The 15,109-nt window shown below is 51.5% G+C and overlaps 1 protein-coding gene across 5 annotated transcripts in view; it reads right to left on the reverse strand.

The window, feature by feature from the left end:
* The window catches only part of ABCC8 (ATP binding cassette subfamily C member 8), a 77,465-nt gene that overhangs the window by 26,826 nt on the left and 35,530 nt on the right, over positions 1-15,109 (reverse strand). For 4 of the 5 annotated variants that reach the window (XM_047878372.1, XM_047878370.1, XM_047878373.1 and 1 more), the window contains exons 11-16: positions 9,492-9,532; positions 8,207-8,352; positions 6,405-6,510; positions 6,128-6,244; positions 5,668-5,743; positions 4,912-5,017 (exon numbers count right to left, since the gene is read on the reverse strand). In XM_047878372.1, coding sequence (XP_047734328.1) covers positions 4,912-5,017; positions 5,668-5,743; positions 6,128-6,244; positions 6,405-6,510; positions 8,207-8,352; positions 9,492-9,532 — 592 coding nt within the window. Of the gene's footprint in view, positions 1-4,911; positions 5,018-5,667; positions 5,744-6,127; positions 6,314-6,404; positions 6,511-8,206; positions 8,353-9,491; positions 9,533-15,109 lie in introns of all 5 variants that reach the window. The other variant, XM_047878369.1, reaches the window with a different exon arrangement.

Raw genomic sequence — 15,109 nt, forward strand, 5'->3', positions numbered from 1 at the left:
GTTTCTCATCTCCTGGGGGAATCAAGGGTCTCAGGAAGCAGCCTTCATACCAACCACCACAAGGCGACAGCATTCTTAGGCTGGCCCAGGGCAAGCAAGGCCCAGGCCTCCTGAGTGGGCACAAACAGAAATAATAAATGGTTCAAGCGGAAGCTTCAGCAGGTGGTGAGAGCAGAGGCAACAGGGAGCTCCAGGGAGGCTGATTTGTAGTTGCTCATCAGGAAGTGGAACCCTCTTCCCTACCCCAGTGCTTTCTCTGGGGCCCTGCTTCTTGCTGGCTCCCTGGGGACATTTAAAATCATTCTACTGTGGTCATTAATGGCCCTATTCCTTATTTCTAGGGAAAGAATTTCACTTGAGTGTATCTACTAATATTAGCTTTTCATAAAAATGTTTTCTTCTTAGATATTAAGGAGAGAGTTTGCAAATTCCCGGGTTGATAGTGCATTGAAGCAGAGAGCCAGGCACTGGTGGGTGACTGTTACTAAAGTGGATGTTTGGGAACCACGTGGTTCTCCCTGAGACCAGGGGCTGGGGGCTGATGTGCCGGATATGCCCAGGGCTGCTGCAGTAAATCTGCTGCAGTAAATCTCAGAATGCAGGACCTCACCCGATGGACCCTGTACGCCCACACCAGGGCTCTGTCTGCATGCCTCTGTCCACCTGGCACTGGTGAGCTCCCCGGGGGTAGGTCTTCTCCTTTGTAACTTGCACAGAGAAGTTCACAAAAGGCACATGCTTTGCTGGGCACTTGGAGTACAACACGGAATTCTTCAGTCCTGTCCTCAAGGAGCTCAGTGTCATGGGAGAGACAGGCACACCAGCAGGTAATCATAATGCATTGTGAGACATACGCTAATAGGATTCCTACTTCCCTTTTTTGCTGTTGTTTTTGTTTTCAAATTTTTATTTAAATTCTAGTTAGTTACCATACAGTGCAATATTGGTTCCAGGAGGAGAATTTAGTGATCCTCACTTACATACCACACCCAGCGATCATCATTAACAAGCACTCCTTAATACCCATCACTCATCTAGCCCATCCCCCACCCACCTCCATCCATCAAGCCTCAGTTTGTTCTCTAAGAGTCTCTTATAGTTTGTTTCTCTCTCCCCCTCTCCCCCCCCCATATACTCATTTGTTTTGTTTCTTAAATTCCACGTCTGAGTGGGGATTCCCATTTTCCAAACGTTGGTGGGGAATTGGGTGGTGGAATTCTGAGTCAGGAGAACAGCCTGGGTCTAGGTATGTGGTAGGAGGGAGATGTAAAGACACATTTATGATGGCAGTCTCTTGGATGTCATAAATTGTTCCAGGTTGTGTGTTCATTTAACAAATGAATGCATTTAGCAAAGGCACTGTGGATACAGAGAGACAAATAATATATGGTTTCTGTGCCCAAGGAGGTCACTGCCATCTCTCCTGGGCGACAGGCTGGAGTGCAATTCAAGAGCAACAGGGGGATTTAGAACCTGGCATAGAAGTACATTTTCAAACAATAATATTTATAATAATATTTATAGGGCACTTACTACATGCTAGGTTAAGCCTCACATCAACCCCATGGGAATAAGGGAAAACTGGTATAGAAAGGTCATGGAATTTCCCAAAACACAGAGCCCAGACTTGAACTCATGAAGCCTGCCTCCAGAGCTTTTTGCTTTCATCTGCCTACCCATATTTCTCATTTGTTCATTGAAAGGACAAATGAATGGCTATAGAAACCAATCTCTCCAGAGCATTCTCCATTCTGCACTTCCTAATCCCCCAGGTCCCTGACTTGTGCCTCCTGAACTCCTTCTGGCTGCCTGGTCACCCGGCCTTGGCCGTGGCGTGGATGAAAACATCAGAGCGGCCTGGCATCGCCCTGGCCTCTGGCTGCAGACAGACAGACTTGTGGGAGAGGCTGCCAGGTTAAACGTTATTTTGCTCATTATTTTGCTCTTGGCTCACTTTGCAAGTGCATCACCCCCATGCAGACCTGGTCCCCGGGTCTGAGGCATGGAGCTCCTGTGTGTAAGAAAAGGGTCCCTCAACACACAGCCCCCACACTTAACCAACACATTGCCCAGGAGAGCTGAGCCGGACAGAACTTGTACATGTCCAGGATTTTGAGAGGCACACGGCAGATGAAGACAACTGAGTCATGTCTGTCCAGACTCCTCCCAGCCACTATAATGAGCTCCTAACTGGTCTCCCTTTCTCCAGTACCCCCCCCCCCACCCCTTTCTTTTATCACCAGCATAATTCTTCTACAGCCTTCAGGCTATATCTTACTTCCTGGACCTGGTATATAGGGGTGTCTGAACTGAGCCCAGCCCACCGCTTTAGTCTTGTCTTCTGCCACCGCGCCCTGCCCCCCCTCCCCCCCCCCCCCCCCGCCAGTGCTCCAGGTACCAGAACCATGTTCTTTCACATCAGCAAGCCTTTGCCCATGGCGATACCCCTGCCTGGAACACCTTCCTCTCCTACCCCTGCCTTTTCCATCTGATGAAACCACACTCATCCTTCAAGGCTCAAACACCACATCCACATGACCCTTCTCTCCTTGGCCACAGAGGCCTATGTTGTTCCTCTATGCTTGATCATATGGCACTGATCTCCTTCCCCTCCCATAAAAGCAGGGGCCATGTCTTAATCATCTTTGCATTTCTGTCGCTGTGCCCAGTGTCTGGCACCCAGCAGATGTTCAGTAAACAGGGGATGAGTGAATACATCAAGGTGGAGAGATTGGAGCCCGAGTGGAGTTGTGAACAAAGACTCACAACTTCCGAGGGTTGGCTGCAGGCTACCGGGATGTGCTTCGCTATGCTTGAGAGGGAAGCCACACCGTGGAGGAGGGCAAAATGGAGAAGTGAGAACCTCTTCATCATCACTCCTACCCCTAGACTTGAACTGAGCCGGGAGGTGGCGCCATGAGGACAGAGCTGTGAGCACCTGGGTGGTGGCTCCACTGAGGAGGTAGGTGCCATGGCCGTAGGGACTGCTGGCCTTTGGACTGTCAGGCTAATTATTTGTTCACATGCTCTTGAACCCCTTCTCTCTCAGCACTCATTGGAAAGCCCATGTTCTTGAGAACCTAGGTGCAAATCCCACTTCTGCCGTTTGAGAGCTGGGTGGCCTTGGGTAAAACTTGCTTCACCTCAATCTCCTTATCTGTTAAGTGGGGTGAATGATGCCTACCTCACAGAGCTTGGTGAAGAGTGACTGAGACAATGAAGTAAATAAAGTGCCTTGCACATAAGAGCTGCTTAATGTTAGCTGTTCTAGAAAGGCCCCTTGTATCCCTTGGGCTAGAGCAGAGGTTTCCAAAGACAGAGGTGGCAGCAGTCAGACCCTGAGGGTTGGCCAAGCTTGGAGAAGAGGTGGGGGCCAAGGCAGGGCAGGGCTGCACCTCTGCCAAGCGTGCCTAGCGCTTCTGCAGAGGACAGACAGGTGTTGATGCTGGTGTGGGGACACCTGAGCATGGGGGCTGGAGGAAGAGATAAAGAAAGTGGGGCAACGGGACCAGACCCAGCGGGGGATTGACTCATGCTGAGTGGGACACAGACCCAGGAAACCAGGGCAACCCCAATGTCTGGGTTCTGTAATCCCATCTTCCCTTCACAAAGACACACTGTCAGCCAATAAGCAAGGGCTCCTCCCTTCAGAGCCCTAAGGGCCAATTGATACAAGAGGCTGACAAAGTGACCTCAAACCCCAATGCCTGGCCTTGCCAGTCAGGCTGTGTTGAGAACTCCCCCAATAAGATGGGGAATGGAGGCAGACACCCCTCTGCCCCAAACACACCACAATCCCTGGTGGAATTAAGATTCCAGAGACAGAGGTCACAGGAACAAATCCCAAAGGGTTTGTCTACCAGTCTATGGCATCACTGAGGAGGGAAACTTGCCATCGGATGCACCAGTCAGGGACACTGCGGAAAATGTCCTGCAAATGGAGGTGCACACAGGTATTCAGACACTGGGCCCAAGGTCTTTCTGCACTCAGGCTGATAAAAAACCTGGCCTCTTGAATGCCACTTCCCCCTAGAAATGGCTGTGGGGAAAGCCTGTCCTCTGCTGAATCGGCTGCAAACTTTATCCCTGAATGTGCTTTACAAACCTCTCAGGCCCCCCTTGCCCTCAGCTACTGGGGGGCGGGGGGGAGGGGCAATGGGGGAGAGCTCCAAGCCAGGCCCCGCCCAGGTTTCTATATACCTTTCCCACCCTCTTCATTTCTCAGCTCTTCCTTTCTTCCTTTTTAAAAAGCTTCTATTTTCTATGTGTCTTTTATCAACTAGTTTCAAGTGGTTTTTGGAAGTAGGTGGCTATAAATAATAGATCCATGGTTGACTCAGCCTGGGGTTCTGGCTCTTTAATTAAGATAGTGATCTTTGTCCAGAAACCCACGTTTGTCTGGGTTATCTCTGGCTCCTCAAAACACCCACTGAATGGTCTATGTCGGCTTTGCTGATGACCAGGCCGGAAACCAATGTTTGTGTTCCAGTTCCCCACACAGGGACGCAGTGCAGGTGAGTGAGCATGGGATTTAGAGTCAAGCAGAATTGAGTTAGAGTTCCAGCTCAGCCGATGATTAGCTGAGTGAATTAGGGCAAATAGTTGAACCCTCATCTATAAAACAAGGACTGTTCACAGTCCTTACCTTGCTGGTTGTCATAAAGACTAAATGAAATATGAGTGCAGAGGACTTACCAAAGTACTCAGCACATAGTAAGGGTTGAATAAGTACTACAGATGTTGACAAGAATAACAATTAACAGCATTCATTGAGTACTCACTGAACACACAGCAAGTGCTCAATATGGGCATGACACGTCCTTAACTGAGAAGGATGGCTGAAAGAAAGGCTGCCCGCCTGCCCACTGTTAGCTCTCCCCACTAGCTGAGCCCTGAGGGTGCATTTAGTACCTGTTCCAGAAGACGGCCCCTGAAATCTTCTGCATCTCTCCTAGGGTGGCTAGGAGGAGTGAGGACTTGCCACAGCCCACCTGTCCCACGATCATGGTCAGCTGGCCTGCAGGGAGGGCGGGGGGCAAATGGGACTAGGGCACCAGGGAGTCTGAATGACTATCACCCAGAAAGACAGACAGATACATGCAACCCTGGGACCCCCATTTGCTTTCCTCCTACCTAGAATCTCCCTTTGAGCCTTCCCTTCTGGAACTCTAGATCCTTCTTCTCACTCCCCAGTGTGGGCCCAACTCTTCATGGTCCCAACAAAGGCCACTTTGGGTCCCATCTCCATCCCACCTCCATGCTCTGATCATGCTGCTGTCTTTGCCAGAATACCCACCCTGCCTCATGGCCTGAGGGACCCTGCTCATTCTCAGGAGCCCCACCTCTTTCATGGCACATTCCCTAGCAACTGGGGACTGCTTTTCTTTCTGTGAAGCACCCATATGTCTGCAGCAGGTGGCTGGACATCAAGATCCTGCTGTCTTGTCCTGTCCTTGCTGCTGACTCCCACCAGCATGGGTAGCCCACCTCTCTCTAGTGTTCATACCCCAGAGTACCCACCAAGAGTGAGCATTGAGCTGGTGCTCAATACATGCAGATTTTTCTTTTTCTCTCTCTGTCATTCAGTGGGACATGTGGAGGGGGCACTTCAGCTATGACCCTGAGGGGCACTCCCAGACCATGCTAGAGACATGAGCCGGGCCGTACCTCGTGGGATGCGGATGGTGATGTTGGACAGTGTGGGGATTCCATCAGGAGTCCATGTGAAGAAGCCTCCAATGATCTTTATTGGTGGTAGCCCACAGCCCGGAAAAGAATAGAAAGGCAGCTGGGTTCTCAGTGTGAATGGTCTCTTGCCTCCCCTCCCGCCCTGAAAGCTAGAAACCCTGATTTCAGTCCCTGGATCACTTCTAGGGCAGGGGAGTGGGGGAATGGCCTTCTCCTGCTGACCCCTGCCTGAATCACCCTCTCTGAGATGACAGTCACGGGGTCCCACATTCAATGGAGAAGGAGAACTTGTCCCTGGTTTTGGGACTGCTATGGACCCTCCAGGCAGGCAGGGTGACCTCCAGAGCAGAGGACTCAGCATATAGGTCTCTGATGCTAAGCTCCCTCCTGGAGATGGTGCTGGGGGGCCAGACGTGGGGGTGCAGGTTCTAGGACTCACCTGGACGCAGTAGTTGTCAGCATCCCCATCTGCACTCGGAACCAGCCTCTGCAGTGGGGCCGTGAAGCCCCGACAGTCCTCCCGGGCTGGATGCTTGCGGTTCACAACCTTAAGGGGCTGGGAATGGTCAGGAGGAGGTGAGGGCCCACAGGGCTGGAAGCTGTGCAGGGAAGGGAGTCCCCCCTCCTATGACGAGAAGCTGAGGCAGGACACAGCAGGGCACAGGCTACAGGCACTAGAGAAAAACACTGGTGGCAAGGGGAAGCCGGGCACTCACCACTGCCTGGTACTTGTTGGTTTGGCCCTGGGGCGCAGGCTCCCGGGGAGCACACTGCTCCTCGCGGATCTCTGCACTGGACAGGAACTCGCTCAGCTTTTGCACACTGCAAAGGAAGCATAGAGACACCTCTCACCCTTGCCAGGGGCAGAGGGAAGGGGAGAGAGAGGAGGGTGCAGCCTGAGAGAGTGGCTCTGAGAAGGTTCTGGGTCCTGCGGTATTGTCCCCACAAAACTCACACTGGAGGGAGACAGATCAGTGGGCATCCATGGTGGGCAGCTGATGTTATCAGTCAGCTAGACTGGATTAGGGTCTGGGTTAGGGTAAGATTGATTAGTTTTAGGGGTAGTTAAATGTTAAAGCTGGTTCATTGGTGTAGGGCTTTATCCATTACTGTTAGAGTTAAGGTTGGTCAGTGTTAAGTTTAGTTAGGGTTGGGATTGGTTATTAATAATAGCTAGTATTTACTGAGCACATACTATATGCCAGACACTGTGTTTAATGCTTTATAAGCATATAATTAAGTCCTGCTGGGGGAGGTGTTATTAATCCCAATTCAAGGAGGAGAAGGCCTCAGCTACCCTGGTGACAGTGGTATTAGGAGTGTCTGCATATGGAAATGCTTCTGGGTCAGCACAAGGGAATTCCAACAGCTGCAGCATCCTTGGACCTGTGGTTTCTATACAGAATCATAGAGCTGGGCTGGGGTGGGGGTGGGGGTAGAAGGGTGATCATTAGAAGTCACAATGCCATGGCCAATTAAACTGAATCAGCACAGCCAAGCCTGGAAACAGGAGCTAATCTTCTTCCAGCCCTGGTTTAACTACTCCCTGGTTATATACTCCTTTGACCACAATTCTGCTGAGTTATGTCCCCTTCCATCCTTGAACCCTGGCCAGAGCTTCCTTGTGTGAGTTGTTCCTTCCATCAGCGACTTTGTTCCAACAGCGATTTCCCCTTGCCAGCTTGTCTAGGACATGCTAGGGTCTCATGAGACCAGGGTGCCACTTTTCTCAAGGTTGAAGGAGCTTGGGTACTGTCTGGTCCCATTGGTGGTGGGAAAGGACATAGCTGGCTCTCCCCAGAGGCATGCCAAGACCTAGCTTTCAAGGAGCTCTTTCAGTGGTCCAAGGAGATCTTCACTCCAGGTATGGAACTCCCCAGCCAAAACCTCAACGCTCTACCCTCAGGTTTTCATTCCCAAGAGGGTGATGTCTCTGGGAGAGTGGCCACGGGGCTCTAGAGCTCAGACGTAGGGGCCTCCCAGAGTTGCAGGCTAAGGGGGGGGACAGGACATGCAGGCACTTAGGGAAAGCTGCTTTACTGACCAGGGTCGGGAAGGCTCTGGGACCCGTGGAAAGAAGAGGGGATGTTCAGCCTGAGGAAGACAAAGATTCAGTGGATACCTTCTGAAATCCGAGGAGCTGGAGGAACAGTGCTCATTCTGGGTGGCTCTGGAGGGTGGAACTAGTACCAATGGGCAGAATTTATGAGAAGGTGCCAATTTTGGCTCAACATTGAATTTTTTTCTTTTTTTATAGAGTTGTCTTGCAGGTGCCATTGAGTTTCCTCTCCTTGGAGGTATGTAAGCCAGTTAGGTAATCCCTTCTCAGGGATGGCATGGAGGGGAGCCACACACGGCTATGTCCCTCAGGCCAACTATGACCGCCTTCAGCGAGGCCCAGATCAACGGGGAAGCATGACTTTGACCAAACAGCTGTAGTTGTAGGGGTCGCTGGAGCAAGCCCTGGGGCCACCACACGAGCTGCCTGTCCCGTGTCCTTGCTGGACCCTCTTCTCACCTGACTAGAGCTTTGACTGTCGACCGGACCACGCTGGACAGCAGGAACAGTGGTGTGACCAGGATGTGGAATAGCGAGAGGGAGGCGAAGGCCACCGAGGGCGAGAAGTCGGCCTCTTTGAAGAAGCTGACGTGGCCCACGAAGGTCTGTGGATAGAAGGACAAGCGAGGTATGTGACTCAGAGCATGGCCCTCTCCCATACTGGCAGCACTCGGCCCCTGGGCTGGAACAGGGGACCCAAGGAGAGCTTTCTGTTAGAGACACCTTCATCATCTTCAATCACCTCCTGGAAACATCTCCAGCAAGCTCAGGACTTCACGCTGGAGGGCTGGGCTGCTGCACCCTGTCCTGCCCCCTCCTTGCCGGGAATGACCAGAGGGAAGCCCTCAGCTTAGGTCAGCTCTGCCCCCTCAGACAGCAGTCCTCAGTCAGGGAAAATGTGGGCATGATCATTCCCAAACCACCTCCTCTCTACCCTCGGCTACCTGGCTGGCTCAGCAGCCTCTGTGACCCAGGCTTCCCCAAGGAGCCAGGCCAGAACCAGCCCAATAAATCATGTCAAAAGTGAATTCCCAAGTGTGTCTGACGGCTGTAAATTCGCCACAGCTCAGGGACACTGGCCCCCAGGGGAAAAAAATGCATCTTTTTAAAGAACTGTGGCCGCCACAGACGCCAGGGATGGGAGCCCTGGGCGGTAGTGGGGGCTCGGCCTTTCTGGAGGGGTCTACTTCGGGCCCCCACTGCTGGGCTCACACACAGCTTTGGCCAAAATCGCTTTAGGAAACCTCCACTGCAACATTTAATGATGTGGAGAATTATTCGTGTTCTTAAACTTTAAAAAGCAGGTTACAAAACTGCATGTGCGACACAATCCTATTTTTGTAAAAATGTCACATTATGTGCCTTAAAAAGAGACTGGAAAGAAACACGTTAAAGATGTTGCCAGTGGGACTGTGGGTGATTTAATTTCCCAACATGTCTGCAATAAACACGTCTTTACTTTTATAATTAAAAAGTTTGATAGCTCTTTTTAAAAGAAAGTGAGATTTCTTTAAAGACGAAGCCGCAGGTCTTCTGGGCCCAGAGGCAGAGGCCCCGGTCTGCCTGGGGTCGGGGAGGCACTGCTGGGCATTACAGGCTTTCAATCTATTGCCCTATTTCCAGCCCCACCGCTGAGTGCATCATCCGAAGGCCTTGTGCAGAGAGGCCAAACCCTGGGCCGCCTCTCACTGCAAACACTCTCTGCCACCCACCGCATCCGGAGCTGGAGAAGGGATCCACTTACAATGAGGACAGCTGCAATGGGGATGGCCGTGTTCATGAAAACTGTGGAGGAAGCACAAGGGAAGTTTAGTGGGAGGGATGAGATAGCTAAAAATGAAGCTGCCCAGGATGGTCCGGAAGCAGTGCAGCCCATGGGCTCCCTTCTCCAGCCACCAGGGTGGAGCTGGGCAGAGTAGGGACAGAACTCTAGCCTTGCGGTCCCTCCAGCTCCTTACCCTGCTTCCCTTAAGACTCTTGCCCCATGTGTCTGAGACCTGAGCCTTTAGACAAAAGCTTACATGCTTTTATTCTGCTCCAGGTGGTCAGCGGGAAGGAAGTCCCGTGAGAAGTGGTGAGAGAAGAGATTGGAGCATTGGCTGCCCTTGGCCAACTGTGAGGTCAGCTTCATGTGTTCCTGGGGGGCACTAGGTTGCTACCCCTTGCTCTGCCTTTGGTCCCTGAATCCCCCCAAGCCAGGTTCTCTCTGAGGCTTAGAGGATTCCTTATCTCTCATGGCTCTTGGGAAGGATTTCAAACTCATTCACACTGAGGTATTAGTAACTAAGGACAGCTTAAAAGAGGGTCTCCCTAGGCTCTAAGGTTTAGAGTCCCTGCCTAGGTGGGGCAGGTGGTTTGCTGCAACAGAGGTCCCCTCCTTGTTCTGTTTAAAGTGTGGCCCTCGGACCCTTCATAGGGATCCCAGAGAGCAAAGGGAGCTGGACTTCAAGTCAGAGAAGGGTGGAGTCCCTGACCTTGGGCAGGTCATTTACCTTTCCCATTCCTTGGTTTCTTTACCCGATTTTTGTAAATGTGTACTTGTTCACACCCTCTGGATTCCTCCAAATAAGAGGGGATAATTTAAGGAACAGCTCTGTGAACCTGGATGCTGCCTGAATGTCAGACCTCACAGGCTACTAGCTTAGCTCTGCTCCACAGGTCATGCTCCTCTAGCCCAAGGGGTGAGATGCTGGAGAGAGCCCTAACCCTGGGCCTAAACTTCCAGAGAGCAGCCTTCCTGGAATAAGAGATGACTATCTTAGCTGCCACCTTCCCATCTCCTCCTCCTTCCTTCCAGGAGCCTCTTCCAGACCAGCCCAGAAAAGAGTCTGGTTGTATAATTAGCCAAATTAAAGCAGAAGGAGCCAGGAGCCAGATCAGCCTGCTGTGCACATGGCCCCTATCTAATGAATGGCAAAGGTTCTGGAGACACTGAAGAATTACAAATGGTCAACACCATTCCAAGAAGCAGACTATCCACTTATTCCAAGAATCCTGTATGTACCAGCTAGTACATACACAGTGTATGCTGGAGATGTGGAACCCCAAGTGGGTGGGAGAATATGGCCTCTGCCCACAGGGGGGTCCTTGTCTGAGGAAGGGGGCAGAGCTATACTCTCAGGAAACCCCTATTAAGATGGGGAGAGAGGGAGCATGCCCCGGGGAGTTCCCCAGCAGACAGGAAAGACATTGGGCCCATTTTGGGGGAATTCCTAATCTGATGAGGGAAACGGCCCCAGGCATTGGAGAGCTCCCAATCTCATGGAGGAGACACAGCTGGTCTTGGGGCTACTGCTAGTCTCTCTGGTCAAAAGGCTTTTTACCAATACTAATATCATACCTGACCTTTAGCCACCCTTCCTGAAGAAGGCGCCATGGTCTCCAGGTACCCTGCACAGTGCTACAGCTCTCTCTGTGTCTCTGGCGGGGGGGCACTTTAAACACAGTTTTCCTACAGTATAAGGAACCCAGATCAGGGATGTAGGACATAGCACAGCCATCGTGGGCTGTGAAGAGGGAGGGGGAGGAGGACACCAGTAGGCCTGGGCCCTTGACCATCACCAACCATATAATTCTGAACATTGGAGTAGCCACGTCCATCCCCTCGAGGACCAGTTATTCCAGAAAGCTCCTTTAGGGCAGGAACCTCCTTCGGTTTCTCTCTTTCCCATCTCCATCAATTACCAGACAGGAGGGGTTCAAGCTAGAAAAGGCACCTGTGCACCACCCCTGGGCCCCCTCCCACACCTCTGGGGCTCAACTCCCAGCTCTAGAATAGGCTCGAAGTTAGGTTGCAAATTGGCTCAACTGTGCTTAGAAAGCAATCTGGTGCTTCGTAGCTAGAGCCCCGCAGAAGTTCAGACCTTCTGATCCTGTAATCTCTCTCCTGGGAATTTATCTTGAAAAATCACTTAACAGAAGCACGAAGCTCTCAGCAAGATGGTGTTAGCTGCAGCGCTGTCACAACAAAACCACAACCACAGCCGTAAACCACCCAAAATGAAATAAACTGGCAACATCCAACAGGAGTGGCTGTTTTAGTAAAGTGGTACATTGACTCTGGGGGAGATTTTGCAGTCAGAAATGTGTGATAATGGGTATTTTGTTCTGCATGTTTTCTCTGGTCGTGATTTTTAAAATTTATTTTTTCCCTATTTTATTGTCTTTATTCTTGTAGCTGCCTGAAGTCCTTTGAGGAACGAGACAAGCTATAAATAAATTTGAAAATGAGTATTCCAATGCTGATGCAGCACCATGGAGAATGTATATGACATAATTAATTTCTGTCCTGTTCTGTTGTTGTACGGAGATGTTAGCCAGTGAAAATGTAATTTTCCACTTCCCTCATCCTCTCCTGGAAGGACAGCCTTTGTTCAGGGAGCTCTGGGTGCCATACAGGGTGGCAGATGGATGAAGGGAATCACTAGCTGCTTGTTTTCAAGGCCACTCTGAAGACCACCCCCCTGGGCCCTGGGGTGGACATGGCTGGCACTGGGGATGTCAGTGTTTGAGACTAAGGAGCCTGGGATGCCGCAGGCGCTGGGAGGTCTCTGAGCTCAGCAGACACTCCTGTACCCTAGTGAGGGTAGGGGGAAGGGAGCAGGGTGTCCCAGCTGTCACAAGTTGAAGACCAGAGGCCCTGCACCCATCTTCTTGAACCACATAAGGCCCTGTAAGACATTAAAGGTGGTGGAGGGGTGGGAAATATGACCGAAAGTTCATTTCTCTCCAACTTTGGCATGGGGTGGGCTGACTCATCTTGATTTGATCCGGACAGGGGCGGGGTGGTGCAGGGACACGAACATGATGGTGCTCGAATCTTGAGTGCTAGGGAGCCAGAAGTACTGTGAAATAATTCTAAGCGAAAGTAAAAGAGTAGAAAATCATGTGTGAGTGTGGCACTGTTATGGAAAAGTTTAGCTGCGTGTAGGCAGGCCTGACATGCCACCTTTGAAAGTAAAAGTCTTTCTGTAATGGTGTAGACATATGGGTAGGTGTCGTTTTAACACCCTCCTCTCCAACTATCCTTTAAGAAGTATTCCTCCAAAGGGGCGCCTCGGTGGCTCAGTTGGTTAAGCGTTGAACCCTTGATTTCGGCTCAGGTCGTGATCTCACGGTTCCTGAGTTCAAGCCCCGCATCGGGGTCTGTGCTGAGAGCACAGAGCCTGCTTGGGATTCTCTCTCTCCCTCTCTCTCTCTCTCTGCCCCTCCCCTGCTTGCACGCACTCTCTCTGTCTCTCAAAATAAATAAAAATGTAAAAAAGGAAGTATTCCTTCAAAAATTATTTTTTGCGGATCTCCTCTGTCCGCAAAAGGTGTTTGTGCTGGGTTCTGGGGGTAGAGCAGTGAATAGCTGTGCCACTTTTCATACCCCCTCCTCCCCAAACAAAGCAAACAACAAATCAACCAAAACCAAAGCAGGGCTCAGATCAGCTGCTCCCCATGGCTTTGCTCAAGGAATGCTGCCCGGCCTTGTGGGTGCCAGCCTGCACCGCAATACCAGGAGCTTTTTATTTCCACAGCTTTGATAAATATTTCAGAAGCCATGTGTCTGGAGGCACAGCCAGCCATTTGTGCCTCTGGTTAACTTCATCTTTGTCTCCACGGAGGGCAGGGGAGCAGCTGTGGGCTCACAGCCAGGCCTCAATGCAGGTTGCACCTGCCAGAGGGAGAAGCGAATTTTGAGGTGCACAGGGCTATTTCCCATTCAGTGGGATAGTCAGTCTGAAGTCTACAGAGGGGAGGGAAAGGTGGCTCAGCTGCTGGCAGTGGAGGAAGTGTGGCAGGAGACCCCGTAGCCACACCGATTCTGCCCCTTCATAGATGCACCTGCCTGGCTCTCCCTCAGCCACCTCTCTGCCCAAGCAGGCCAGGATATGCATCGGCTGCCCCAGCTAGTGGGAGGAGGGGCAGATACTAAAGAAGAAATTCACAGAAGCTGGAGGAGGAAGGGGGACCAGGTGCGGAGGTCACCTTGTCCTGCAACACTGGCTGCTCTGAGCCGGGGCCTCCACGGAAGAGACAGAAGCAAGACTTGCCAAGAATCGCCAGGCCCTGGCAGGTGCGGGGTGGCCTGAGAATGGGGTTCACCAGCACCATCCTGTCCAGCCCCACAACGCTGTCTGTGGCAGAGTTGGGTTTGGAGATACGTTTTTTGTTTTGCAGGGCATGGTTTGAGGCCGGTTACATCCCTCCCAGGAGGGTCCACCTGACTGTGGTTCAAACCAGCTGGGAAGAAAGAAGACCTTTGACCCCAGAATACTCAAAGAGGCAGCAAACATACCTGTCCTTTACTCAAACTCTTTCAGTGGCTCTCCTGCTTTGGGAGAAAACCTAGGGGTCTGAACACAGCACACAGGGTCCTGCATGATCTGGTCTTCTTACCCTCTCCTCACCGAATTATGCTCAAGTCTTGAACACACCATCATCCTTCTCACCTCTAGGCCTTTGTGCCTGGAACATTCTTCCTCTCATCTGTCTAACCTGTAGTCATCCTGACAAGGTTTCCTTGACACCCATGACCCCTAGAGACTAGGTTGGGTAGAACTCTTATGGGCATCTAGAATACCCCTTTCTGTTCCTCTCACAACACGGTTGCACGTCTGGCCTCCCTATCAGCCTGTGAGGAACCTGCAGGCAGGGACCACTATTTCTTCTCAGCACTGCACCCCCATACCTAGCACAGGTCCTGGCACATAGTAGGAGCTCACCAAATATTTATCAGATAAGTGATGAAAGAAACAAAACAAAAGTGGTCCATTTGGAACTGACCCATATCTCTGGCCTCACTGTTCATGGCATGGTCTCTCTCAGGACTGGCAGGGAGAGGATCATGCTTGCCTCCTCTTTAATGCGCAAGGCCTCGGTACAGTCTGACACAGAGAGAAGGCCTTGGGATGGGTGCTGAACAAAGGACAGAATGAACTGGTGGCATGTCTGTTGGTTGACTGGTAGGGCCTAGAACCCCTTTGTCACTCTTGCAAAGCTTGTCCTCAAATTCATGGCCGGGCTGGACATCTAGAATCACCTGCTTCTGCAGGGAAATAAGGATTGAACTGACTTCTCAGGAGAGTGGCCAAAGCACTTACCTCCAGCTTTTCCCCATTTAAGCTTCTACTCACTGAAATCCTGCCCTTCCTCTGAGGTGCAGGTCAAGCCACCTCTCGCGTGAAGCTCTCGTGAACTCCCAGCCCACGGGCTTCCTTCTCTGTTCTCTGCCATTTCCTGGCTGAGGACCTTGGAGAGTCCTCTCACCTTCCTGAGCCTCATGAAAATGAGACTGTGTGGGGTGCCTGGGTGGCTTGGTCGGTTAAGCGTCTGACTTCAGCTCAGGTCATGATCTCACGGTCCATGAGTTCAAGC

Source organism: Prionailurus viverrinus, chromosome D1 (genome assembly GCF_022837055.1).
Source record: "Prionailurus viverrinus isolate Anna chromosome D1, UM_Priviv_1.0, whole genome shotgun sequence".
Taxonomy (NCBI): Eukaryota; Metazoa; Chordata; class Mammalia; order Carnivora; family Felidae; genus Prionailurus; species Prionailurus viverrinus.